Source organism: Leuresthes tenuis, unplaced genomic scaffold (genome assembly GCF_036924035.1).
Source record: "Leuresthes tenuis unplaced genomic scaffold, fLeuTen1.0.hap1 SCAF_18, whole genome shotgun sequence".
NCBI classification, from domain to species: Eukaryota; Metazoa; Chordata; class Actinopteri; order Atheriniformes; family Atherinopsidae; genus Leuresthes; species Leuresthes tenuis.
The window spans coordinates 20,473,973-20,501,012 of record NW_027325372.1 but is presented as its reverse complement, the minus strand read 5'-3'; the positions used below and the strand labels follow the sequence as shown (position 1 = coordinate 20,501,012).

Here is a 27,040-nt window from a genome sequence, read left to right as displayed (position 1 = left end):
GCACGTTGCACTCTGCAGCACTTGCGCACTCCTCTTACGCTGCGCTCGCCTCTCCTCGTAGTAACAACCTCTCCAAGCCTTCGCGCAGACACCAGCAGCCGGTGGTCTGAGCACCTTCGCTCAGGTTCCATCGGTAACCGGGCACGGCATCGAGCAGCAGCCTCCACGCAGTCACTCCGCTCTCCTCTGAACGCCCCCACCTCCTCCTCCTCCTCCCCCTCCTCTTCCTTTGGCTGTTGTTGCGCCTCTGCTGCTGCAGCCTCTAAGTTCCAGAGAGCCTCCTCTCCCGGCACAACAAGTCCATTCTCCGGTACCCCCAACAGGGATGCTCGTTTCCTTGCGTTAAATGCGATGACATAAATGGGCCGCACAGGATGTGAAGCCTCTCTAGAATTAGCAGGAGGATGGCTAAACCAGGCTCGTCTGCGGCGGTGCTGCTGCTCCTGCTGGGCTTGCTCTCGGTGTCCTCCGTCCGTGCCGGTGAGTTGTACCACAGGTTGATGAGCGATGATCGCAGGTAAACAACTAGGGGTGGGGGTGTACCCGCTTGTCAGACACATGCTGTTGTGTAGTATTATGACCACAGCCGTCTGATGTCATGTATGTAGTGCGTTCCAACGGAGATCATCCCTTTGGAAACTGACATGAAACCTGGATGTGCGCTGCGTGTCTGTGCTTTCATCTGCATTAACACACTTGCACGAGCTGGTAAACAGTGAGCTTTGTAATGGCAAAAAAATGGCTGACACAAAATAATCTGATACTGCATCAAGATTGGACTTTCACCCCAGCTTTGGGAACAATTCTAGAAATGAATGGGATTTTCTGGCACGTTGTGGCTCCAGCGAGTTTTTACTTTTGTAGAGTAGAGAAATGCCCAGATTGTGCGCTAAAAGAAGATCAAACTCGGCCAAGGTTGATGCACTCAGGAGATGATGTCGATTTACACTTTCTGGCCTTTTAAATGAGAACATATGTCACTTTTTTTTATGTCTTGTTTTGCTGATGCAGATTGTGAAAACTCTGCACCCCAGCTTCACTATCCATCAGTGCTCTGAAAGGCTAGAAAACAAGAATGAGTTACTCCTATTTAAAGCCCCAATATCAGAGCATATCGCTCAGGTTGGATCAGGTTATATTCAATAAGAAACTTTATTTCAGGTGTAAGATCTGGGTTACATTGTGTCCCGATGATAAGCTAAGAGATGACAGATAGGCATTTGGAAAAAGCCCCACTCTTGTTGATAAGATTGTGTGCTCTTTATCTGAGCCTGCAGAGATTTTCTTTGTTTGGCTTCACGAGGCTGGAGATGAGTGTAGTTTTCAGGGAGAGCTCTGTAGTTCTGCAGCCATCTTTTTGGCTCGTTTTGGCAGCAAACGACTTTCAGAATGGATGGGAATTCCTCGCTGGTGTTGGAATGTTTCTGTGTGTCTGTGTGAGCGCCGGAAGATAAACAGTGAGAAAACATCTAGTCAAACGGGGGAGTCACAGCAATGGATCACACAGTGTTTGGGTGCACGCTGCGCACAGGGCCCTCAGAAGCCGCTCAGAGTTTATTGATCACCACCGTGAAAAAAAGAGAAATGTACCCAGTGAGCACGAAGCAGGATTTGAATGACTAGTTTCAACCTTCATTAGCCATGAATTGACCAATTTTGACTCATGCAGATTAGTCATTACTAACTCATGTAGGGGGTGACACAAACAGCTGTAGGCTAACTGTGTAAGATGCCTGATCTAACCTGTAAATCCTGTTCAAATCCCTATATGATAAATCATGATATTAAAGTTGATTTTTGGTTGAGAATTGGTTGGTTCACTATCTGAACATCTGAGAACCTAAATATATTTATAATATAAAATGTCATTTATAACATCTACATGTCAGAAACGCACATGCATTTGCTGAGAGACTATGTTGGCTAATATGAACATATTTTTCTGAACTCAGATTTCACCAGTGGGTGAAATGTGGACCCTGTTCTATTCAGACACTAATACAGAGTGTGAATTGATGGCCCCTGTCTGGCGAAACTTTCAACGTGGCTGTCACTGCCAGTTGTGGGATTGGGAGCATCAGAAACAGACATCATGTTAGATTAAAGGCTGTTGGCCTCGATGGGGATCTTTGCAACCTACCAATGAATCTGTGGTTCACGAACTTTAACATCTGGCCTGATATCCTCATGTTCATATGTACCTCATTTCTGTGCTGCAAAAATTCTCAAAGCAAACGCTGAAAGCTTTTTCCCACTTTATCACGGTATCGAACAAGGATTTTCCTGTTAACCCCCTCGATTTTTAACAATAAAAAAAAACAAAAAAATATTTGACTTCTGAAAAAGGGGCTCAGGATTATAAAGGCACATTAGGAGTGTGATTTAACCATCCATCAAAACATCAATATTAAACGTAATTTGAACAGATTTGGAGCAAACCTTATACATCAAGTCACTTTCTGTACATATTTCCATTGAAGAAATTACTTATGATGTTCCTCTAAGGTTATCCTGACTATCCAACATCGAACCCTCGTCCAAATTACAGACCAAAAGGAGTGTTGTTACACGTTTTTTCTATCTAATTTGAAAACAAAAACGGGAGATGCTAAATTGGTTATCATGTTTCCAGTTTTTATTATGTTGTAAAAAATATCATTGGGATGACATAGATTTTTTTTCTCAAAAATCACAACATGTTGAACACAAAGTGTTTGTTGCAAATCCATGAATTTATATGATTTGATTGGATTAAGATTACAATGAATTGAACTCCAACTGTCTTGAATTGGACTGTATTGGACTGTATGGAAGTGCCTTGAGATGACATTTCTTGTAATTTGGCGCTATATAAATTAAACTGAAGTGAATTGAAACTGTTGGTACAGTCAGTCGCACAACAGCTCCTTATAAGTATAGACATGTGTTTTGTGTTTTCCAGCCAGTCGAACAATCATCAGCCATCAAGCCAGCTGTCTTTTTGCCATTTAGTGGCTGTAACCAGGAGTACAGTCACATGACTGATGACATCACGCGCCTTCCCTCTACACAGGCTGTATGCTGCCAACAAGATGCTTGCAGGACATCATAAAGGGAGCGGTGTAATACACAAGTATATAATGTCAAATTAAGCTTAGATTTTCATGTACAATAACTATATGTTTGACGAGAAGGAGGTATATATGTAGTCGTGGAACAGAAAAACAATTACAGTAATTTAGCCTGATTTAGGAATTACAACTCCCATTCCTCCACAGATAGAATGTTATGCTGCCTATTGGTACAACATGTACATGTAGCTCGATAAATTACGAGCTATGTGCTACTAAAGGAGAGCTTTAAAGTTCTGTCAATTTATACTGCCATCCCTGGTGGGATCTGGGGTGCATGTTCATATTTACATAGAAATGAAAAAAAGGAAAAGAAAAAAAAATAATTTTTTAATGCCATGAAGCCCAGTTTCATCCTAGACATTAATTTCTCATTTCAACCAAAGAAGCGCTCAGTGGATGTAAAGCATATGGAGACTAGTTTCTTTTAGTCTGTATTCCAATGATTCTCTATGCCTCGAACATAGAGGCAGGAAAAGAGAGTGTATTCTTCTTGCAATACAGTTATTGTCTGAGGAGGTCTGAGGCTGTGAGTTCAATATTTCAAGGGCTGACAATGTACTTTCCAAAAAAGCGTCAGACAGCAGTTTCTGCTGGTAATCTGGCAGGTAAACACAGACAGTAAAAAACACTGTCGCATAATCAGATTTCAAACACATATCTAAAGTAAAAGTGTTCAAAGAGTTTAAAGATTTAAAGTTTATACAGATAACAGACATCTGGGGCCAAGTCTTCCTGTTCCACACAGCCATCATTGTTTGAATGTGGATACATTTAAAAAAGCTAAATCATGATCCAATGAGAGTGTTGATTTCAAGATATTTAAGTCAATGAATGTCAACTGTTTTGTACCTGCAGCAGACCAGCAACCAACGCAATCCTTTGGTTGAAGGGATGTTTAATTTGACATCCACAAAAGAGGATTTGTGTAAAGTTACGAGCAGCCAGTCTTACCTGCAGCAGACTGCCTTCAGAGCATTCTCAGTTCAGAGAAGCAGAGGCGGGGGCTGACAGGCGAGACAAGCCAGCAGCTGCTCAAAAGTGGGACAGGAGAAGAGTGAGTTTTTGGCGTCTAAAAAAAATCCGACCTCATAAACTTATAGTGGTTTGAGCAACAGTATATTGTGGATCTTTACACCTGTTAACTTTTGCCTCAGCCAAGGCATTACCTGTCTGAGACCAAAGTGAGGCATTATAATACTTGACAATATAACTTTTTGATGCTTTAAGCGTTACAGCAAATTTCAGGATAGATTTTTTTATTTCTTTTTAAAGCTTCAGACACCTGAATCATTTTGCCACAAAACTTGCGTAATACTTCACTGGAAACAAAACCCCTAAAAAAAAATCTCCAGCTGACTCTGGCATGACATAAGAAAAAAATAAAGTATTGTGTTAGTCGGACCGAAGCCAGATTTTCAAAATGTCTGATCAATAATCCCATGAAACTGAGATTAAATGGGCTCAGGTGCTCTGCTCCAGCGCCCCATCTTTGCATTTTTTGTAAAGCTGCTCTCATTCACATATTTATTTTGTCAGACAGCCAAATGTGTAAGAATCTGAAAAGCAACCAATTAAGACGACAGTTCGCATCAACTTGCTCAAACCTCAAATCTGCTCCTATGCATGTATACTGGAACCAGGATGGTGGTCTGGTTAAATAGTGCAGTGTGGTTGTTTCCGTAGCTCGACTCAGTTGTGCTTGTGACCGTACTCATTGTCGATCTGTGGTTGGACATTACCTTTTGCCCAGATATTGATTGGAGCTCTAGTGTTCCTCAGATGAGTAGCACAACCTGTCCATTGTTGCACAGTTTTTTCAAAAATAAAGAAATTTGTTGAATTAGTTAAAATTTTCTTCTTAAGCAGTCGTTGTCCCTATCTCAACCTGAGGGTAAACCCGATGTCTGACAGTGCGTCATACTAAAGTTGCCCTGGCTGGGCCATGGGTATGTGATAAACTGAAAGACCTGGCCAATAGCTCCAGGAGAGCCCTGATCAAGCCCTACATAAACCCTGGCAGGGACAGTGGCCCTGGCACGCATTTGCTCATCCACCTCTAGCCCTTTATTATAAACGTAGAAGGTTGAATTTCTCATTCATCTCATAATATCATCCTAAAAGCAATTACTTTGACCCAAAGTGTTTTGGCCATTTGGGCACTGTAGAAACGAGCTGTCAACACAACAGTAACAGCTGCACCCATCAGTTGGGAAACTTGTTAGCTAACAGTTGCCTGGTTAAACTTTCACCAAATACAGAGCAGCAATTTTAAGGCTTAGGTGTGTTAGGGGGGAAAATAAACTTGATGAACTGGAAATCGTGGATGTGCTTGTCCATCTTGAGTATTTATAGCACAGATAAATGGCCAATTCAATGCTAGTCCCGTGTGTGTGTGCACATGTACAGTAGCAGCCATGTGTGTGTTCAAGAACAATGTCAAGGTCTGATTCTGACGTTACTCCGTCAAGTCAGGCTCATGGGAAATACAGCTCTGACTCTGTTCGTAGAAGACCTTGAGTTGGTCTCACACACAAGCTCTTCTGTCTCACACCCAAACATACACACACTCCATTTTGTACTCTTTTTGCAATTCAAAAATAAAACAAGTTAAGCAGGACAATGATGCAATCCATCACAGTTTATCCACTCATCAACAATGCATTACACACTGGTAAATGGTTTATTTATTTGTTTTAGCACAAATGTTCAAATCAATTGGTGATTTATATATGACCGCCTGAGTCACACTTTAATGAGATGCATGTGTGTGTGAGAGCGATAGAGAAGATGGTAAAGGTGAAAAGATATATATGAGAGGGAAACAAAGAGATAATGAGAAAAAAATGACTCTCAAGGGAAGCACCGGTAGCTGGTGTTTGGTTAATTGGGTCCGGTATTAATGAAAGGAGAAAGATTAATTTGTTGGAGGTGAAGAGAAGATCTCAGTGAAGGTGGGCTGAGAGAGCAAGAGAACACTGAGTTCAAAGAGAAAGAGTGATGGTGGGGAGGATGCGTGTTGAGCTTTCCATTGTAGCATCTAATGTATCCATCACAAGGTGTGAGACTAGAATATTTATGAGCTATATATGGTTTTATTTGTTTCCTTTGGCTATGCATGTGTGTGTGTGTCAGACGCTCTGCTGTCCGCGCCGCTCAATGTGACCATCAGAGAGCTGGAGGTCAACTCTGCAGTGGTGACGTGGGAAATCTTGGAGGGAGACCCCGTCATTGGATTCGCCATCACCCAACAGGTACCTCTGAGCATGCTGTGCACCTTCTATGTGTTTGGTCAGGAGAAATCTGTGAAAGCAAATCTAAACAGATGTGACTGACCATTCAGAGAATATTATTCATTTTGATATTCGTGCTGAATAAATGCCCATGAATCCACTCACTATAAAATAATTAGAACAGATGCTCCTCATGATTATTTGACTTTCTTGCTTGTTTTCAAGTTTCCATCTGTACCAAATGAATCCAGGGGTAGTTGTCCATACATCCATGTGTAATAAAAGTTAATTTGGCATACTTTAGATAGTTCCAATTTTTGTTCAGTGTCACTCTTTGAAAACCCCTGATTCACATGAAACATACAAAAAACCTTTTTTATCCGCACAAAGTTTAGTTACTTTCAGAAATTCTCTTCTTTAAATGTGAGATGAATAGAAGTGCCCTCAAGATGCTTTACTCTTAACTCTAACAGGAGCCAATTGACCTGAGCAAGCAGGGTAATAATGTGCATTTCTAGTAGACTATACATGACCAGAAAAGCACTCTTTCTTTTAGCTTAATTGCATTAAAGGGGAAAAAACCCAGGAGGCTTTGTTTAAGCTTTTTTCTCAACTGTCAACCAAGGCATTAGTACAAATTGAGCTCTTAAAAAGGGAAAATTGACTTCAACACTAAAAAACTGCAATTTTTACTTACAAAGCGGAAGAAAGTATTTGTCTTTATGTCAAAGAGATATTATATATGCCGTTACTCTGTGTCAACATTAAATCTTCATCTACATCTTTGTGAGAAATACCTGTAACAAGTGGGTGCCCCAGAATGTTGTTATATGTTTGGTGGGAAAAAGGTCAAATCAAACCAACTGCAATGAGGATGTTTCTTCTGCCGCTCGTCTGTTTTTTGCATGGCTACAGAAGAAGGATGTGCGCATGCTGAGATTCATCCAGGAGGTGAACACCACCACGCGCTCCTGTGCATTGTGGGATTTGGATGAGGACACCGAGTACATCGTCCACGTTCAGAGCATTAGCATGGGAGGCAGCAGCCCCCCCAGTCAGCCTGTGCTCTTCAGAACGCCAAAAGAGTCAGAAAAGATGGCATCCAAGAGTCCTGGTGAGTTGTTTTTTTTTTTTATCAAGGAATTTCTTTTGATTTTTAAAAACAAATTTGGATGCAAAATTAGTGTTGTTTTTTTTTGTTTCTGTCTCTGCTTACATGCTGTACACTCACTTACATGCTGTACTGTATGTAAGTGAGTGTTTCTGTAGGTTCCATGTAAAAACTTGTATATACATCAATATTCAGTGAAAAAGACCATTAAAAGTTGTACATATATGCAAGTGTTTTTATGAGGAAGGCACATACTACTAACACACATAGTGTATAAGAGGAAGATTAAAATGCAATGCAGGAGAGAGCGCACAAACATAAGTGTAAAATCAAACAGAAAGAGAAGCAATCATGCATCATCATGGGGATACAGATGGCGTAAACAACCATTCCCCCCCTGCTGGCGCCCACAAGTCTACACATACAGGTACACAAATTTTAATATTAGCTTTTCCTCCACAGACAATAACATGGCAGAGCAGTAATATTCTGTTAATGCGTCTCCAGGACATACACAATGGGTACAGAACACAGAAATCTCTTTGAGAACCCCTCCCACCTCTCATACAGAGTATTGCTCTCATTCAGACACACACGGAGGCTGCTGTTATCTGGAGCAGCTTGCAATACTTCCAAATTTTATCATGTCCGACCCATTTACGCTGCCAAATGCAGCTGCTTCAAAGGGACACAGCAAAATGCTAAAGGCCCATCAGCTGTAAGGCGATAAGAGAGGAAACAGAGGGCTTATGGGGGCAGTGCAGTGTATTCCCTAGAAACACCATCATCGAGAAGCTTGCCCAGGGCCTTAATGCAGCGGAACATGTTGAAGAGTGTTACTATACTTCTATTAACAAAAACGTCAATCTTATGTAATTAAAGCCCCTTTTTAAGCTACTCGAAAACCCTGCTAACGCTTGGCTTTTTCGTGCATTGGGAAAGTGTTTAATTTGCGTTCACACACTGATTTTCATTGAGGATGGTTTGGCCGGGGCTACAAGAATGGGTACAGCTAATTTTCCTTTTACAGAAACAAATGTTTACCAGTGTCCCATGGAGACTTCGAAGCGGACACGAACAACTCACAGAACAGCAGACGTAAAAACAAAAGACTGATAAATCTTTCTGTCTGTAAAACAGCTAGCACCTCACTGTCTGTGCTGTGTGGGGCTGACGTCCACCGTCCTGTTAGAAAATAATGAACTAGTTTAATTATCTTAGGGAATCTTGATAATCAGATATTGCGGTCCAACACAGCCTGCAGGATACTGCGTAATGCCCTTCCTTTGTGTTGTTGTCATCACAAGCTCGTTCCTGGGGAGGTAGTGATAACAGCCATGTTGGGAGTATCAGTAAACATATATGTTGCCGTTGTTCTTCCAGTTTTTCCTACACTGTTGCAACTGTCTGTTCTTTTTTAAGTTTAGCTCCAACTCAGGAGCTGAATCTGATTTGGCACTTAAGGGGAAAGAAATCAGAAACCAACTTCAGGATTTTGTTTTCGAGCCTTAGCCTGAGTTAGCTAAGTGAAATCATTGTATTCAGACAAGGGCTTAAACTTTAGCTGTCTAATCAAATTGATTGTATTATCGGATGAAACTGTGACACCACTGCCTCATGTAATGCTTGAACTGAAGATATTACAGTTGTCTTTTGGACTGCTCTTGATGTTCACTTATATTTACACAGCTGGCATGTAGGTCCTGCCAGAGTACCTAAAACAGTAGAAACTGGAGTTTAAATGCGCTCAGTGATTCTAACCCAATATTTAAGATTGGATCGCGACATCCCTAGTTGACAGTCGGATGTGGTCTTTGCAGTGCGTTCATATGCTTCTCAGATTTCCCAACAGGTGGCATTACATTCCTGCTAGTTCTTGACGTTGCTTTGATATCAGGACCTTTAACAATCCTGTAAATGTTCCCTTATACTGTACACACAATAAGTAATTTTCTCCCAGTTTACAACAATAATGAGGGCAAATTCATCACTCGAATTTTTGGCTAACTTTTTCATCAAACCAGATCTAGCCTGCAATAGCTCATCTTGCCCACAGAAGCAGAAGGTGTTGCAGAATTGTATCATCTGTGGCTAGATTGCTAATGAAGTTATTGCAGCTTAATAAATCCAAGCTTTGGCCAAGGCTAAGGTTACTAAAACATTGCTTTTTTGTTGTGAGCATAAGCTTATAGTCAATTGCTGCTGCTCGGTTATTAGATTTATTTAAAGAATCTTAGGTGTACCAAAGTTTGTGTTGTCATGTATGTCTGCGAGTGTGAAGTAGGTCTTTAGAGGGGCGATTTGTCTCGATGTTGGGGGGTTCTGACTTAGATGGTTTTGTTTTGTGTGTGTTGGTGGAAGCATTCATTAGCTGTCCTGATTAAATCTCCAGGCCATTACTGCTCTCCTCCCTCTGCTAAGCGGGTATTAATCAGCCTGACACAACTTTGTATTTATATCTGAAATACAGGCCCACACACAGCATGTCTCTGTTCTGTGTTTCTGACAGCCTGTCTATCTGGTCACCTTTTTGCGCTGAAGCTTTCATAAATGTGAAGCATCATGTCTTTAAGTTGGTTATAACATCTTACGGGAAACTGAAAAAAATTAACATTTTGTAAATCCGTCTTTTGTAGCAATAGAATTTTACAGGCCTCCTTATTGTTGGAAACATTTTAAACATTTAATTGGTTTGCTGAGTACTGTGCTGCTCTGTAGCACAGTTATACTATTGAACTCATTTACATACAGTACGGTGGATTCCACACAGCTTGTTATTCTTCCATGCTCAGCCGTTGTACAGTTTTGGCTTGATTTAGTTTTATACATAGACCAAAATGAGCAGTTGCTTTGGTACCACCCATACCACCAGAGCCTGTTTTTTGGACTTCTTGCTGATAACAGTCTGGATGGTCCTTTTCATCTTTTTCCTAGAACACATGGCGTCCATTTCTTCCAAAAGAAGATCTTGAATTGCGATTGCTCTGAGCACAACACACGTTTCCACTGTTTGATGGTCTGACCCAGATGCCTCTGAGCCCAAAGGAGTCAACACTGCATCCTAAAGTTAACATCCTAAAGAGGTGTGCCCTCACAACAGAAATATATAATCTGTTATTACTAGCCGTTTAGTGTGTAAACCCACCACCCTTCTGTCAAGCCTGAGGCTTCAGGTTTAGCTCAGAGGGATCACCGTGGTAACAGGAGACTGGACCAAAGAGAAATGGAGCACATCACCTTCAACTCATTACATGCAAAGCTGTGTCCTGAGGACATCGGACTTATGGAAAAGTTACCTCTTAGCTTATCTTAACTGACTAATGAGATCTGTAAACCTTGATATTCTCTAACTATCCTACTAAAAAAGAAACTATTTAAATTCTTTTAAAAATTCTCAAAGTTTTTCTATGTGCACAAAGCATTTGCAGTCAATGAGAGAACCCTCACTTTGCCACAGTAGAACTTAACACTGTTGTCAGTGTATCAGCGGAGTTCAAACTCCACAAAAGGGGACCAGAATAACATGACAAATAAACAATTTGGACTTGAATTTAATGAAAGCCCCCCCTCTGGTCACTATATTAGCATGTTTCTGTTACATTGTACAGGACAGTGCAGCGTGGCTATGGTAGCTTTAATTCTTTTCTTTTTTTCTTTTTTGGATTTTTTATTGTAGATAATAACTGATGCTGACACTTTTTTTGGTACTATATCAGTCTTGGTTCCAGATGATTTGGTATGAAGCCAAATGGTGACGCAGAGACACTGCGGACCACTGAATGAATAGAGAACTGTCTCAAGGATTAAACCGGCAATGCCAGATGATTATCTTGAACAGCTGAGAACAGAGGGCATAGCTCCACACGTTCAACTCTCCTTTGCTAGTATTGAAAGGCAGCTGCTCCGCAGACACTGGAGACCCGAAATACAATTCCAGTCTTCACCACTTACGCTGCTTTCGGGATTGAAAAGCCTGAACTGAAGTTACACGTATCTCACTGGAGGCCACAGAGGCCAAGGCCTTTCCAGCCAGTTGCCATCACTGCCGATTGTGATGTAAAAAGCAGTGGCAGACTAAGAGTAGAAGGATTTTGCTTTAAGCTATAAAAACAAAGTCTTCTTTACACTTCCGGTGCCAGAGGTAAGATGATAAATCGGACAAGTCATATCAGTCGGGGACCTTTTGAAATACAAGAAATAGCTTAGCAAAGGTTTTGGAGTGGTGAAACCAAGTCAGACTTACCATCAGAAAGGCCAGCCATAATGAACATTGTAGTTATCTATGAAAACATTCATTTAAAGCCTGCTTAATGAGTTTGGGTTTTATTCACTTTGTAATGCAACAATGAAACCAAATGTATTGCCATCTTATACAATCAGAAAAATGACTGCATTTTATTACACATTTGATCATACTGAAGTTTTATTTATTGTGACAGCTTCATTAACAGCAGTAAAAATGCTGTATAATTATAGTCCAGTGTACCTTTAAGACCAACTTGTTTCAACCAATGTGTGGTCAACGCTTCCTTCGAGGACATTCACATCACCCCCGGAACGCAAACAGACACGAAACAGTGACAATGACGTCTTTCTTCTGTTTTAGATGGATGATACACAAAGCCAGGGGACGCACACCTTTTTGAGATGAGCAGTACAGTTGAACCAGGGGGATATGTTAGGTACTGCAAAGCTTTCTGATGGCAACAGAGAGTAAGGGGCTGTAGTGCAGACTGTGTTAGAGCCTTTAAGCCTGTTATTGGTGGTATGCTGCAGCTGCCAGCATGCTGTCAGCAAGAGAAACCCAGTGAGCGATTGGATAGGGATTCAGCTCTTACAGTCTCTGCAGACCTCTGCTCTCACTTAGCTTTAATTACACTGACCAGAGAGGGGAATTTACACCAGGCGGCCTCTGCACCCTCATGTCACATCGTTTGATTCTCTGATCATTCACTGCAGGGTTTCAGAGCAATGGCAAATTTACATTTATTCCCCGGCCAATGAACTGGACTTTGTTGACTCTGTGTGTGTTTGAGTGTGTGTGTGTGTGTTCTCTCTCCAGACGAGGTGACGATGGAGGAGGTTGGTCAGGCTGCCCAGCTGAGGGCTGGAGAACTCATCATCATTGTTGTGGTGCTCATCATGTGGGCAGGTAAAATTCCTTTTCAGCACTGCACATTTATAACCGCAGGTTTTATATGCAGCCACAGCCTTTGGAGCAAATAAGTTCTTTATTGAGTTTGTGATGAGTATTTTGATTTCTGCAGTGCTTTGAGGATGATTTAAAGATACTCAGTGAGGGATTGGCTAATTGGTCAAAATATCATATGATAAGCTTGAGTCATAATTTACAATTTCTTATTGAGACGCAGATCAGGGGCCAAACGGAAATTGTCTGATCACCCATTACTAATCACAGCACGTCAAATCCTTAAACCACTGTTTGGAATGTCAATATTATATGTCTCCTGTATGAAGGATGATCACATTCGCTGCTGTAAAGATGTTCTTTTTTCTGCCAAAACCACATACACATACTTAGTAGATTAAGACGAGTGACCTCAAGAGCCCTGTTTTACAAAATATCAATCTGCGCCACCACCACCAACCGACCTCTTCAAAGAAATACAGCTCGAAGTTCAGATTCTCTGTTCCCTCAGCCTCTTCATCCTTTAGTTTTAAACCTCCACATCTCTTTGATTGCTCAATCGTCATTTAAAAATAAAAAGCTTTTACATGCCAGTAGTTGGGTTTCCATTTACAAAGCAAATCTGAAGTGATCTTTGAAAAACTTTGAAAAATGAAAGTAAATACGAAATAAGTATTATTTAACTTAAATACTTTTAAGCAGACAGACATTTTTTGCTTAAAATCACTATAGGGACCTCTTGGTGGCTGCTGACTGTACTTGCTGTCCTTGATCCTTGATCCTTGACTCCTTAGAGTGCAGCCTTTAACACCATTTCACATCCTTCTTCGCAGAATAGCTTCTATTGGAATCATTGACGGCCCTCTTACTTAATGCAGAACATATACAGTATTTTGCACCACACCCCATCTATTCAACTGTAAAATTGCAGATCACAATCCATCTGTTACACTCAGTGCCCCCCGTGATCTGTTCGGGCTCCTTTGCGATCAACAATTTTTTTACTCTTTGACATATATTCAGTATCCAATTTCACTGCTATGCAGACGACATCCTGCTCTACTTGACATCCATGACTCCCTCCACTCTTCCACCTTCTTCTCTTTCTGACTACTGATTGTTCATCATATTCAGGTTTTTATAGAAATAAATAGTGCTAAGATTGAGATTCCCCTTAAAGCAAACAAATCTTGTTAAACTTGACAGATTACTGCTGACTATTGACAATTCCTTTGTTCTTTCCCTCAAGGTTAAAAGCGTGATATTCTTGACATTATCCTTGAGGCAAATAGAGAAAATGTAGTTTGGTCTTCCATGTTTGCATTATTAATCATCCCCATGTGTGGCTTTCACCTAAAAGCACTGCCATTCTCAGACCCTAATTATTTCCTGTATTGATAACTGGAATTCAACACTCTAATTTTGGCCTTCCTCTCAAGCTTCTCCATCAACTTCAACGTATCCCTGTCAAATACTATATCCATTTCTCTTACCTTTAAAGGTCCTCTATAATCTAGCTCCTTTACATCTGTCTGATCACTTTTATATCTACACCTTGGTTAGTTTAAGGCTAATTCACAGCAGCGTGCATATTTATAACATCACAGTGTTAGGGGTGGGGTTGCCCATTACTTGCTTTAAATACCCACTAAGAATCCTGAACAGAGAAACATCAGAAATTAGATTGAGTCTAACTTCACTTCATAATTAAGCAGAACACCTGTTTCTAAGGGAATCTCCAAATTTGCTTTACATGGCCTTTAAAAAAAAGAAATTTAGATTTTATTCGAGCACAGGTTGAAGTGGCTCTCAAGCTTAATAAGAGAAACTTTTTTATTTTTAGTACTATCAACAATGAACCCCTTGGGCAATATATAAGCACGTCTTCATGGAAAAGCGTGAAATCGTCACAAATCAGAAGACTTTTTATGGGTGCTATAGAACACAAAATCTGTGTTTGTCATGCCAACCAGCACAACTTTAAAGGTAATGTATTTTAGTAGTGTTCAACACCACATATCAGTCATGCAGGAATGATATATTTTGATGCGATACATTACACTGTCTGTTTTAACACAAGCCTTGATGTTTTCCTAACCTTAACCACTTCTATTGTCATGGCTAAGCTTCACCAAGTAGTTTTCAGTGTGTGAAACAACAACAAAACAACAGTTAAAAGCGCAAGGAAACAGTGACTGAATCCTAAATACATCTTTTAAAGTAAAGTTGCTTTAAAACACCAGTGGCTGGGATGGGAATCAAGCGTGGTTCTTCAACTTGACAATCGCTGTGTTGTTCCATACCCTAATCTGTTCGGCCTCCAAATGCAAACTTTGTCAGTCAGTCATTTTGTGACTATCTCACAAAATTTAGTGATTCTGTGTTCCTGGCTTTTGTGTCTGGTAGCATAAAAAAAGAACAAAAATCATATCTATTCAATTCAATTCAATTCAATTTTATTTATATAGCGCCAGATTACAACAATTGTCATCTCAAGGCACTTAAGTAATATAGTCCAATTCAAGCCAATTGGAATTCAATTCATTGTAATCATAATCCAATTAATTCATATAGAGCCAATTCAAAAAATTAATATCCTAGCTAAGGAAACCAACAGATTGCACCGAAACTTGTCTTCAGTCCAATCTCCCGTCCTGAGCGTGCCTGTGGCAACTGTGGAAAGGAACGACTCCCTTTTAACAGGAAGAAACCTCTGGCAGAACCAGACTCAGGAAGGGTGGCCATCCACCTCGACCAGCTGGGGTTTGAGAAGACAGAAAAGAGGGAAAAGAGGGGGGAAAAACACCATAACGCCATTCATAGGATATCTGTTGGAACAGGGAAACATAGGTTAATAATCACAATAATGTCACATGTACATAAAATCAATTGTGAAATTAAACAGGAGGAAAAAGAGAGCAAAGTGAGGAAAGGTGTGACAGATGAGGTCCCCCAGCAGTCTAAGCCTATAGCAGCTTAACTATGGGATGTTTCAGGATTACCTGAGCCATCCCTAACTATAAGCTTTATCGAAAAGGAAAGTTTTAAGCCTAATCTTAAAAGTGGAAAGGGTGTCTGCTTCCCGGACATTTACTGGCAGCTTATTCCACAAGAGAGGGGCCTGATAACTGAAGGCTCTACCTCCCATTCTACTTTTAGAAACTCTGGGAACAACAAGTAAACCTGCAGTTTGGGAGCGAAGTGCTCTGTTAGGAAAATATCTTACAATTAAATCTTTAAGATATGATGGAGCTCGGTCATTAAGAACTTTATATGTGAGAAGAAGAATCTTAAATTCTATTCTGAATTTAACAGGGAGCCAATGAAGAGAAGCTAAAACTGGAGAAACATGATCTCTCCTGTTAGTTCTCATCAGAACTCTGGCTGCAGCATTTTGGATCAGCTGGAGGCTTTTCAGAGAATATGTGGGACAGCCCAATAATAAGGAATTACAGTAGTCCAATCTTGAAGTAACAAATGCATGAACTAGTTTCTCTGCATCACCCTGAGACAGGATGTTCCTGATTTTAGCAATATTACGAAGGTGAAAGAAGGCAGTCCTAGAAACCAGTTTTATATGTGCGTCAAATGATAAATTCTGGTCAAAAATAACTCCAAGGTTCCTCACTGTAGAACTAGAAGCCAAGGAAATACCATCTAGAGTAACTATATAACTAGACAATTTCTCCCTGAAGCGCTCAGGTCCAAAGAGAACAACTTCAGTTTTGTCTGAATTTAAAAGCAGACAGTTCTGAGTCATCCAGGTCTTTATGTCTTTAAGACAGGCTTGTAGTCTGACCAACCTGTAGGTTTCATCTGGTTTCATAGATAAGTACAGCTGAGTATCATCAGCATAACAATGGAAATTTATGCCATGCTGTCTGATAATGTTACCTAATGGAAGCATGTATAAAGTAAAAAGAATCGGTCCAAGCACAGAACCCTGAGGAACTCCATGACTTACTCCAACGTGTGAGGAAGATTCTTCATTTACAAGAACAAACTGGAATCTATCAGATAAATATCTGTGGGCACAAATCAACAGATTATGTTTTTGTGACTATTTTGCTTTTTCCTGCAAAACTCGGTTGAATACATGGTGAAAAAAAAGGGGCCCAAAGTCATAGCCTTGAGGAACATCACAAGTAAGTGGGCCTACTGTTGGAGGATATTTGAGAAGGCTACACTATCATGTCTAAGCGCATCAGAATAGTAAATTTACCCTAATTAGACCTTCATGCAGGGAGGAACTTGAATGTCTAAATTAAAGGTCATGGAAATCCAAAATTAAAATCTTTATGGCACATCCTTTCAGAAACATGAGTGTCTGTGCTGATCTTTGTTACAGATGTGGAGGCTTGGATATGTAATGGAAGACGAGGAAGCTTTAACCTGCTACTTTTATCATAGAAAAAGGGATCAACAAGGTTTATGCATTTCATGTCTGTGTTTTGTTTAAGCTGTAAGACTAATACATCCTTTGGTACATCTCAGCCCTGTTTCAAAGATGGATGCAACTATAAATATTCCTCCTTAACCTACTTCATGAAGCGCAACGAGATACAAACATGGCCTAAATACTTTATATGGTATATACAACACAGAAATATGCCTACAGTAGCTCTCCCTTGCCATTTACCAGTGATAGGACTGAGAGGCTGAGGCAGAAAAAGGGGAGATTCAAAGAGAGTTAAAGACGGAGCATTAAGAGAAATGAGGGAAAAACTGAGGGCAGGATAGTGAAAAAAAATGTAAGGTGAATGAGGCGAGTTGTGTTTTTCAGCTTTTAATTGGGCCTATAGGGCGCGCCGGGTGATATCACAGGGAGATATTCCATCTTGCCCCTTGTTACTGCTATGATCAGATGAACAGAGGCTGACATAAGCAGAAATGCTGGAGCCATTTTGGGCTTGGCTTCAACCCAACGCATGCTCCTCCACCATCATGAATTATTCCCTTTCTCATTTCTCTGAGCTTGCTCTCTGTCTGCTCTCGCATCTATAACTCCTCTGCCGTGTTTTTCATCTCTTTGACTCAAGGCAGCCTCCATAAGGCTGTCTCAGTGTCAAATTCAATTCCCCATCTCCATCTGCCCATTTCACACTCTTCTTGTTTCTGTCCCAGCTCAGTTTATCAGCCTTATTGACACATCAGGAGTAGAGATCTACCATCCACCAGCTGATATTGACTTCAACTCAATGAATGAAACAGTTTCCACTTAGTGTCCATGTGCTTGCATATTCTGAAGATTTTGGTATGTTATATGGCTCACGTGAATCCATGATGTTTGCTGAGTTATCGAAGAGCTGTCCGAAACGTTGGAAGTTGAGACTGGCGATTCACTCTTGATGTTTGAAAGCGCAGTTGACAAAATAACCTCAACTCAAACTTCTGGAACCCGTCTTTATCAGTAGGGGTATAGTATGTTAACATTAAATAGAAGAAACAACGGTGACCAAAAAACATTTTTTTTAAATCTACATCGATAGATACATTAGAAATATTGAATCATTTTAATTTGCTGTTGGGCTGTTATAACCCCAAATCGGACAAAGTCGGGACACACACAGTATTATGCAAAAACAATAGTTTTAGAGCAACAAATGCTGCCATTGAGGCAACGTCTTTTTTAGAGACATCCAAGACAATAGAAAACTACATAAATATAAAGCTTCTCAGGAGGTTTTGGTTTTTTTAGAAGTGTCCAAAGATTTTTTTTAATAAAAAATGTGCTGATAATGACCTCATACTCTGGTACAGCTTAAGATGTCTATTCAGGAAGAATGGGATGAAATAACATTTGAATAAGCTTCATTATTGAGGTATCCTCAATTCTAGAGTGGCTTTTAAGTGTTTTGAGAAGGATGGGCAACATTGCAAAGTTGTTAAAGTTTCACCATCACATCTTTTTATGATTGAGTTTCAGCCCTGAAATGCAAAAAATGGATGTAACTTAAAATACAAATGTAATCAAAGAAACAAAACATGAAATCGAGAGTTTTGTCAAGGGTTCATAATGCCTGCAATGAAATAAAGTTGAAATACCAACCCAAATGTAACTGATTTGAGGTTGTATTTGGGGTTGTACAAATGTGTGCTCTGTCCGTCTCTCAGGAGTGATCGCCTTGTTTTGTCGTCAGTATGACATCATCAAAGACAATGAGCCCAACAACAACAAGGACAAAGCCAAGAACTCCTCAGAATGCAGTACTCCTGAGCATCCACAAGGGGGGTTACTGCGCAGCAATGTCTAAGACCAACCCTGCATCGCCTTCTGCAATAACCAACCTAAGACCTCAGGACAGGTGGGGAATTCTGAAAATCTTCAAAAATATAAACAAAGCTGAAGTCCAATGCATACTCTGGCAGGTAAAGCCAGTTTTACATGCACAAGTATGTTAGTTTTACTAGAAGTTTACTTGTCAGTTTTACTAGCATACTTATGGTAATATTAGAAAAATGCTCAAATGTTTGAGTAATTCCCAGTTTCAAAACGTGAAATGCATGTTTTTGGATTATGAAGCAGGGAATGCAAAACCTAGCATGTTGGGCTACCAGCTACAGTGGGTACTTGATGTTTCTTGAAGCCTAAGGGCATATGATATGATTACATTTCTCAAAAGTCAGGGGTCGTTGTTCAAATAATTAATATGTATTTTGAGTGGTTACTCTACAGACTTGTTTTTCAAATGCTAAAGTGGAAAGCTTTTTCTCCAGAGCTTTGTAGAGAACAATCAATAAGGCACATGGAGAGGGGTGTTTTTTAGCTTTTGCTCCCTGTCCATACCATCTCTGAAATGTCACTGCTCTTTGTCTCTCTTAAATTACAATAACAGTGTTTATTTTCAGACTCTGAGACCAACAGAAAGCCATCCCCAGAAAAATTCCTGAAGAGCGGATAAACCATGACAGAAATCCTCTTGACACAATGGAGAACTCTACATTTACAATGTAGACAACCCTGAACTTGCAAAATCAATGGCTTCAAGCAGGATAAAACTCTCTTTTTGTTGCAACCAAAATTGGACTTCCAGCTGATACAGACAGGAGAATAAATGGCTGTTGATCAGTCTCTTCTTGATGAGAACTGCTTGATTCATACATTTTGGTTACTCCTCATCATTGGCATGGAATCCCGGGAGTTGATCATCAAACATGAATGTCAACTTCACATCTGGATCACAGGTCAGAGATGGCAGAAACTTTGGCTGCCACACAAGTTTCACTGGTCCAGGTACCAGTCAGCACACAACAAAACAAGCTAAGCTCTGTTTTAAACCAAGGACTCTATCTTTTTCTATCTATCCATCTGCATTACCTCCTTTCTGTCTTTATTACAGCCCTCTGTGTAGCAGCTCATGTTTCTCCCTGTCTCTATGTGTCGGTGTTTCTCTTATAAGCACATTCCTGTTTGGTGCTCCTCTTATTGTGATTGCTTGAATCCCTGAAAATCCTGATCTTTTATGGTATTATTTTATTGTTGGGTCACAAGTATTGCACGATGAGTTCTGTCTCCTGCCTTTATCTCTCTCTCTTTCTCTTTGTCATCAGCCTGGAACTTCAAACCCGTGTATCCGTTCAGGGATAAAACCTGGCTTGTTCTTTACAGCTACCACATATTGTGTTGGTGACAATGATCGATTACAGCTATGAATCACGCAGAGTTCGAGGATTGACCAGCAGTCTCTAATCCACATCAAATGAATAAAAACAACTTCCAGCTTTGAAACGCACAGGCAAGCATCAGTGACAACTTTTTAGATGAGAAGCATGGCTGGATTTAGAATCACACTGGGCTTCACTGTTCATCACTGCATATTGAGCACCATATGCTGTCTGTATTTTGCAGCAGGATGTGGAGGGAATATATATGTGGCATCATCCCTAATATAATGCATACTGTGGGCAGAGTTTGGCTGGGTTTCCTTTGTGGTTTGGCAAACCACCAACAGGAATACCAGGAAGTGGAGGCTCAGCGATGACGCACTTAGCTGTGTGGCTAAATCATGTCTCGATGCCCCTATGTAACCCTGCATTGTAAGTATGAACACAATTCCAAAAAAGTTGGGACGCTATGTAAAATGGTAATGAAAAAAGAAATGCAATGATTTGCAAATTTCGTAAACTAACATTTTACTTACATTTTACAACGGAACATAAAAAAAGTATCGAATGTTGAAAGTAAGACATTTTACTTCATGAAAGATATAAGCTCATCTTGAATTTGACATGAGGAACATATCTCAAAAAAACTAAAAACTTCTTTTTAGTGGTTCTAAAAAGAAACAACTGAAAGAGCATGTTGCACCTTATTATGCAAAATGCTAACAGGTCAGTAACATGATTTGGTTTAAAAAGAGCACCTGAGAGAGGTAGAGTATCTAAGAAGTAAAGATGGGCAGAGGTTAAAAAATGTGCAGAAGACTGCATCTTGAAACTGTGGAGCAATTTCAGAGTAACGTTCCCCAAAGTAAAATTGTAAGGTTGTAAAGATTCTCGGAATCTAGAAACACGTCTGTGGGCAAGGGACACAAAATAAATTCGGTACCTGTGAAATCCAAGCCCTCAGGTGACACTTTGTTCAAAATAGTCATGATTCTGTCATTGAAATCACTACATGGGCTCTGGAACCATTTTTTTACACAGCAACCCAACTTTTTGGAAACTTTTTCAGAGAAAAATAGGTCGAATGCAGGTGTAAAGTAGCTAAAGAGGCTTTGAAATTTTGGTCACCCAACCTGCCAACCATGTTGGACCAGCTGTGTGATAAAACTAAATATATAGAACAATAGTATATATATATATATATATATATGACACTTGATGAGATTATTTTCTGTCAATTACCCAAATTAAAAGAAAGAAACAATACTCTTAAAATGACAAAGGCATATTCGACAGCTGTCTGATGCCTTACCTGCAATGCTGCCTGACGTTTTTCTCTTACAGTCAGAAGTGGTTTGCACTATATTTTAGGTCAACCCCTAAAAATGGTTATCTTTGATGATTCAGGCTAATCGAGCTGCATGTGACGACGCCCTGTATAAAAGGCATTTTATAAAGAAAAGGATTCTTTTATTAACCCCAAACCAGCAAGGAATCCCACCAACATATCAGTATATATATCTCAAATCTTGTTGATATGTACTGTGTTTTCCTCTGTGCCACAGAGCTTTATTGTTCGATAAAAGCCTATATTAAGTTACCAGAGTGACAGGTTCCTGCAATATAACAGACGTAGGCACTGTCATTTATTCTGAGCAATTCCCACAGCATCCTGCTGCCGCAAGAACTCAGTGCCACATCAAACGTGTATTAATCCATCACTAAAAAAAGTCCCCAACAGATGCACCAAATAACTACAGTGCCCAGCTATTTTAGGGAAATACAGAGCATTTTTGGACCCTGGAAACTGGACATTTATATACCTGTTTGAAAGGCTCCAACACAAAGAAGCAAAGAAGCAGATTGTCAGTTGCAGTCTCTTCTTTGGATTTGGAACCTCAAGGAAAATATTTTAAAAAAACATCATTCTCAAAATCTAAAAGGAATAGTTTATCAGAAAATGGTTATTACTTGCACACTCGACGCTCATGGAAAACCTTGAGTTTTAGAATAACCTTCCCACTTATTCAGTTACCGCTTCATCAAGGGTTTTATGTGAAGGAGCAGAGGATTTAATCAGAATTACTTGGCTAAAGATAAGGCTTCATTATCTCCTTTCAGACTTCCTGTTCAATTAAGTAGTGTTATCCGCACCCAACAACCAGTTGAATTCACTCAAAATGTCAGACAGAGAAAAAGCTCCAAGGCTTAACTCAGCAGAGCTGCTCTCTTTTTAGAGATAATGAGTGAATGCCTGAGTGCTTCGCTGGTTGAGATGACTGCTAATCATTATTGCACACACTCCCATATACACGCGCTCTCATGCTGGATTTCAGGCCTGGCCTGTTTAAATACAGCCCTGTGCCATTTCGTTTTCATCTCAGTCACCAGTTCTGCGAACACGCCTCACCCTGCCACCCATTTTTCATCCTTTCCTCCTTCATCAGCCTCCTCTTTCCTCCTCAATCTCCAGCCACCCTCATCCTCCTTCATTTGCCCATTTATCACTTTACCCTCACTTTCTATCACTCTGTCACAATTCTCTCCCTCATATATCTCTCCACCCTTCCCTGTTTCTCTCCTTCAACGGTCTTGTCCACCCCCAACCCAGCTCCCCTGGTTCTCATTATATCCACTCTCAGACTCCCGTTAGCCGCCTTCTCCTGCTCCGCATCAGCTGTTCACTCTCCTATTCGCCCCGGCCCACTGCCTATCCCTCGCTCTTCTGCTCATTTATCACCTCTCGGTCTCAGACTGGCTGGAATGAACACTTTACCTGGTAAATAAGTAAGGAAAAATAGATCAGAGGGTGAAAGTCAATGAAGGAATCAATGAAAAGGCAGAACTCAGTGGAAGGAGAGATAAGATGCGTGAGAAAAAAGAGGCACCTTTTACTCTATTAATGAGCACATATTTGTGTGGGATTACTGTAAGAACAAGTAAAGCTATACGTAAGAATTCGAAAGTTTAGCAGATTTGCTACAAAAGAGTACAATAAATGAGTAAAAGTGTTTGTCTGCTCAAATGTAACCATGCGCTTGTGTTTTATACTGGCTTGCAAACAAAGACAGAGACTAAAAAAGCAGACTTGTCATTTTCCTCTAAGCATACACTACTGATGACAGAGGTGGGTCATGGTTGCCACCAATGTAAAAGCAGCAGAATTAAAGAACAAACATGTCTGACAAAAGAGACACCAGAGGGTCATAAGGGGTCATAGCAGTCTGAGACAGCCTGTAAAAAGCTGTAAAGAGTTGGAAGGACTGTTGCTGCTCTCTCCGCAGAGGTGGAGCAGGCGACAGAACGGGGAAGAGTCCAGTCAGCAGTCATAGAGATGTTTTTAAATCACCCTCCTACTTGATTCCTGTTCATTGTCCTGTTTTTTTTTAACCATCTCTTCTCATAGAGCTGGATCAGGGCCAGATTTTATGTGTGTGCAGATGTGATCATTGACACGCATAATTAACATATAGGTCAACATTTGCATATACGGTGCTTCTAGATTATTTAAGGCAGTATTTCAAAGTAGCCTTATTCTGTTTGCTCTACAAAGTAACAGTCCACATGTTTAATGTGCCTTGCCACCAAATGCAGTCAGATGTTAATAAGTCGCATCTTTTGGCTCAGTTATAGACGACCACAGTCACAGCACGTATCACTGTTTCAATCCAAATAGGTCGAGCATTTAACTACAGAAAGTTCTAGAAAAGTGAATGATGCAGTTGCACTGTAAGCTGTTACAAGTCGACCTATCTAAATGGAAACTATTGATTTTGCTTTCTTTTCAGAGTTAGGAAAAAATCAGGCTAACTAGCACCGTAGCATGTGTAAAAGTAGCTGATCCACCGTTACATCCCCTTTGGTTTGCAGGCTTCTGTGTTGAACTCTTGATTTTACTATTTTGACCATTGATATGTTGGTCCTTTGGGGCTAGAAGTGTAACAAATTTAGACAAGAGACTTTTCAGAAAACCAGCAGGCACTATGCAGGCCCAATCTGTACCAACTTTTCAATCCCAAAGTAGCCTCAACCGAAAGCTTGCTCGTTAATGCTTATTTTGATAAATATGCTAAGTTCATGAAAACTTGAAACCAGTGAGATTAGGGCTGAAACGATTCATCAGATAACTCAGATAACTCGATAACAAAAGATCCTCCATGCTAATTGTTTATTTCGACATTTGGTTTGATCCACGCAGCTTAATGCTGTTCAGTGATATTTTTATTACTGTGACACAAAGGAAGGCAGACAAAGCAGCAATAAGAAAAATCTGGGAAATAGACAAAAAAGATTCTAAAGTTTGGGACTATTTCACACAAAAGAAAGGTGAAGATTCTGTTTGGTGTCCCCATTGTAAAACCAAATGAGCTCATCACAAAAGACCAACGGTAATTCATTATCTCAGGAGTGATCGATTCTGAGAACTCATCTTTGTTTGATTACGAACTGTTTATTTGGAATGTGGTTCCTTTTGGATTTTTACCTCTGACTTACATTACATAATCTGTGATTAGCGCCTGAATCCTCTCATGCCTTTAGCTAAATTACATCTTTATTTTGTGATTGATCAAAGGAAGCAAACACTTGTGGTTCTGTACTTTTTAGGTGCCGCTGTCAGCCTGATGTGGAGGGTGATAAAAGCACAAATGTGCCCAGTGGACATTATGCTATTGAGCCCAAAGTGGTAATTTTCCTATATCCGTTTAATCAAAGCACACACACACACACACTTTAACACCAGTTCAGCCACTGGTTCTTTCTCCAGCTGGCTGTGGTCCAAAGTGACACATTTGGGGAAGCAGCAGAAGGCAGGTCTGGCCCAGACAACTCAGTCACTGTTCATCTGAGGCTGCAGGAGGCGACTGAACAGCTGCTAAAGGAGAACATCCAGTGAGGCATGTGCAAATGTGGTGCGAGGGACTTGAAGATAGACTTAAGAAGAAACAGAGAAAAAGAGAGAGCGAGACAGACACACACAGAGGGGGAGACAAATCAGGGAATCAGAGGGAACAATGGTGTGAGCGACAGACACCGACTGACCGAGAAGATCATTGCACCCAGGGGGAGGTTTACAGACCAAAGCTTTGAGTTCAGCCCAGTCACACTGTGATGTCTGAACGTTAAAATGTTCGTGTGGTTTGAAAGTATCGTAGTTAGTGCAAATGTGAAGAAAATATTGACAGGAGCCATTCCAAGAAAAAGGAACTTTGCATTTTAAAAGACACTGATAAGCTACAGTATACCAGTGGTCCAATTATATCTGATCAGTCATCAGTCATTGCTCTGCTTTGTGTGCATTTACGCTCCGCTTCAAGGCACTTACGTGCTTACTCACCATCACATCTTTCCTAAGTAAGATGTTTGTGTGAATGCTTTTCAGCCTTCAGTACTGATACGGCTATGTGATTGAAGTAATCTAACGGTATGTCCCAGTAGAGCAGATAGTCGTAATAAAACATCACAAGTTACTCAGTAACCCTGACAATAAAACATAAACCAGCTGACATCATCTTCGTGAACCAACTGAGGCCTACAACATGGCTAAATCTCCACTGGTATGCCTGTACTGTAAATGAGCCTGAGCAAATATTGAGAATTGCAAATAATCCCCCTTAAGGCCCCATATTGAGTAGTAAGGACTGGGGTCGTCTAGTTATGGCATATATTTGTAATTTATGTGGAAGAATAACCAAGAAGCATGGATTTAAAGCAGAATAACAGAGTCAGTGTTTTATGTACAATCACGACGTCTGTGTTTAACCATGTTGATGTTCATGGGATAAAACCTGTTCATGAGGGCTAGCATGACTCTGCTATTGTTCGCTCACATGGTAAACATATATAAATATATATATACTATTTCTATAAAAACTATAAATGTCTAATTATGTATAACACAGAAAAGAAATAAAATATTTTCAATGCACCATTGATGCTTCTTCTTGTTCGCTGCAGTTTGTCTGAGGAAATGCATCTGGGTGGTGTAGCTAGCAGGGACAGTAATGGTTTGGTCATTTATCAAGTGACGTTCTAAAGATTTGCTGTTTTCAGTCCCACTAATGTGAGGATTTTCCTCAAGTCTCACTTTTATTTTACTATAAATTAAACGTTGTTTTACAACACAATATCACCACGAAGTTAATATACCAACAGGAGCTGGTCTTAAGGTTTTAATCTTTTGTACGTGCGTTTTATATGTAGCGATTTAAGCACTCAGACCTAAGGATTAATAATTTGTCTATGCTTGCTAAGAATAAGTTCAGGGCTTTATTGCATTCTTAAACAATTTGTCCTGCCACAATTAAGCAACAATTACTGTTTTTCAGCTTTCTGACATGTTACATGATCTTTTTCTTTAAGTAAACTAAGCAAGTAAAATGTACTCAGATACACAGGAGACCTAAGAAAAGTTACAGAAGGATGTGGTAGTTACATTGCCTTCTAACCTGCATTTTTCAAAAACAAATGCTGGGCCTCGGTTTAATAAGGACAGATCAATAGGAAGGGAGGAACAAAATGTATTGATGGACAGAAGTGGAAAATGTCTTCGATGGAACATTATGCTGAGTGAGGTGTTAATGAAAGTAGTCAGTGGACAGGACCCCCGGCGTCTAGACACTGGTGGGGGATGAGCTGAGATAAGGAGGCAGGGACTTCCAATGATGCCCACAGAGCAGATAGAGGTGAAGTGGAGTTGGGGAGAAGATAAGGAGGAGGTGAATTGTTCTGGAGGGAGAATTACAGAGAATTTACAGATTCTGAAACAGGGTGCAAGAAGATCATTGGGCCAGAGCGGTGATGTCAAATAATAAGTGGGGTGAATTTTACAGTG

The 27,040-nt window shown here is 40.3% G+C and overlaps 1 protein-coding gene across 3 annotated transcripts; it reads left to right on the top strand.

The window, feature by feature from the left end:
- On the top strand, positions 1–26,223 carry fndc5b (fibronectin type III domain containing 5b). Of its 3 annotated transcripts, none has more exons than XM_072370301.1 (6): positions 1–480; positions 6,246–6,364; positions 7,259–7,457; positions 12,517–12,606; positions 18,718–18,908; positions 19,453–26,223. In XM_072370301.1, the coding sequence occupies exons 1-5, from the start codon at positions 405–407 to the stop codon at positions 18,855–18,857; spliced, it is 624 nt and encodes a 207-aa protein (XP_072226402.1). In that variant the 5' UTR covers positions 1–404; the 3' UTR covers positions 18,858–18,908; positions 19,453–26,223. The 3 variants fall into 3 exon arrangements, with proteins under 3 accessions (XP_072226402.1, XP_072226403.1, XP_072226404.1); XM_072370302.1 differs by having other exon boundaries at positions 1–517; positions 19,453–26,222; XM_072370303.1 differs by lacking the exon at positions 19,453–26,223 and adding an exon at positions 14,447–14,589 and having other exon boundaries at positions 18,718–18,802.
- The last annotated feature ends 817 nt before the right edge of the window (positions 26,224–27,040 follow it).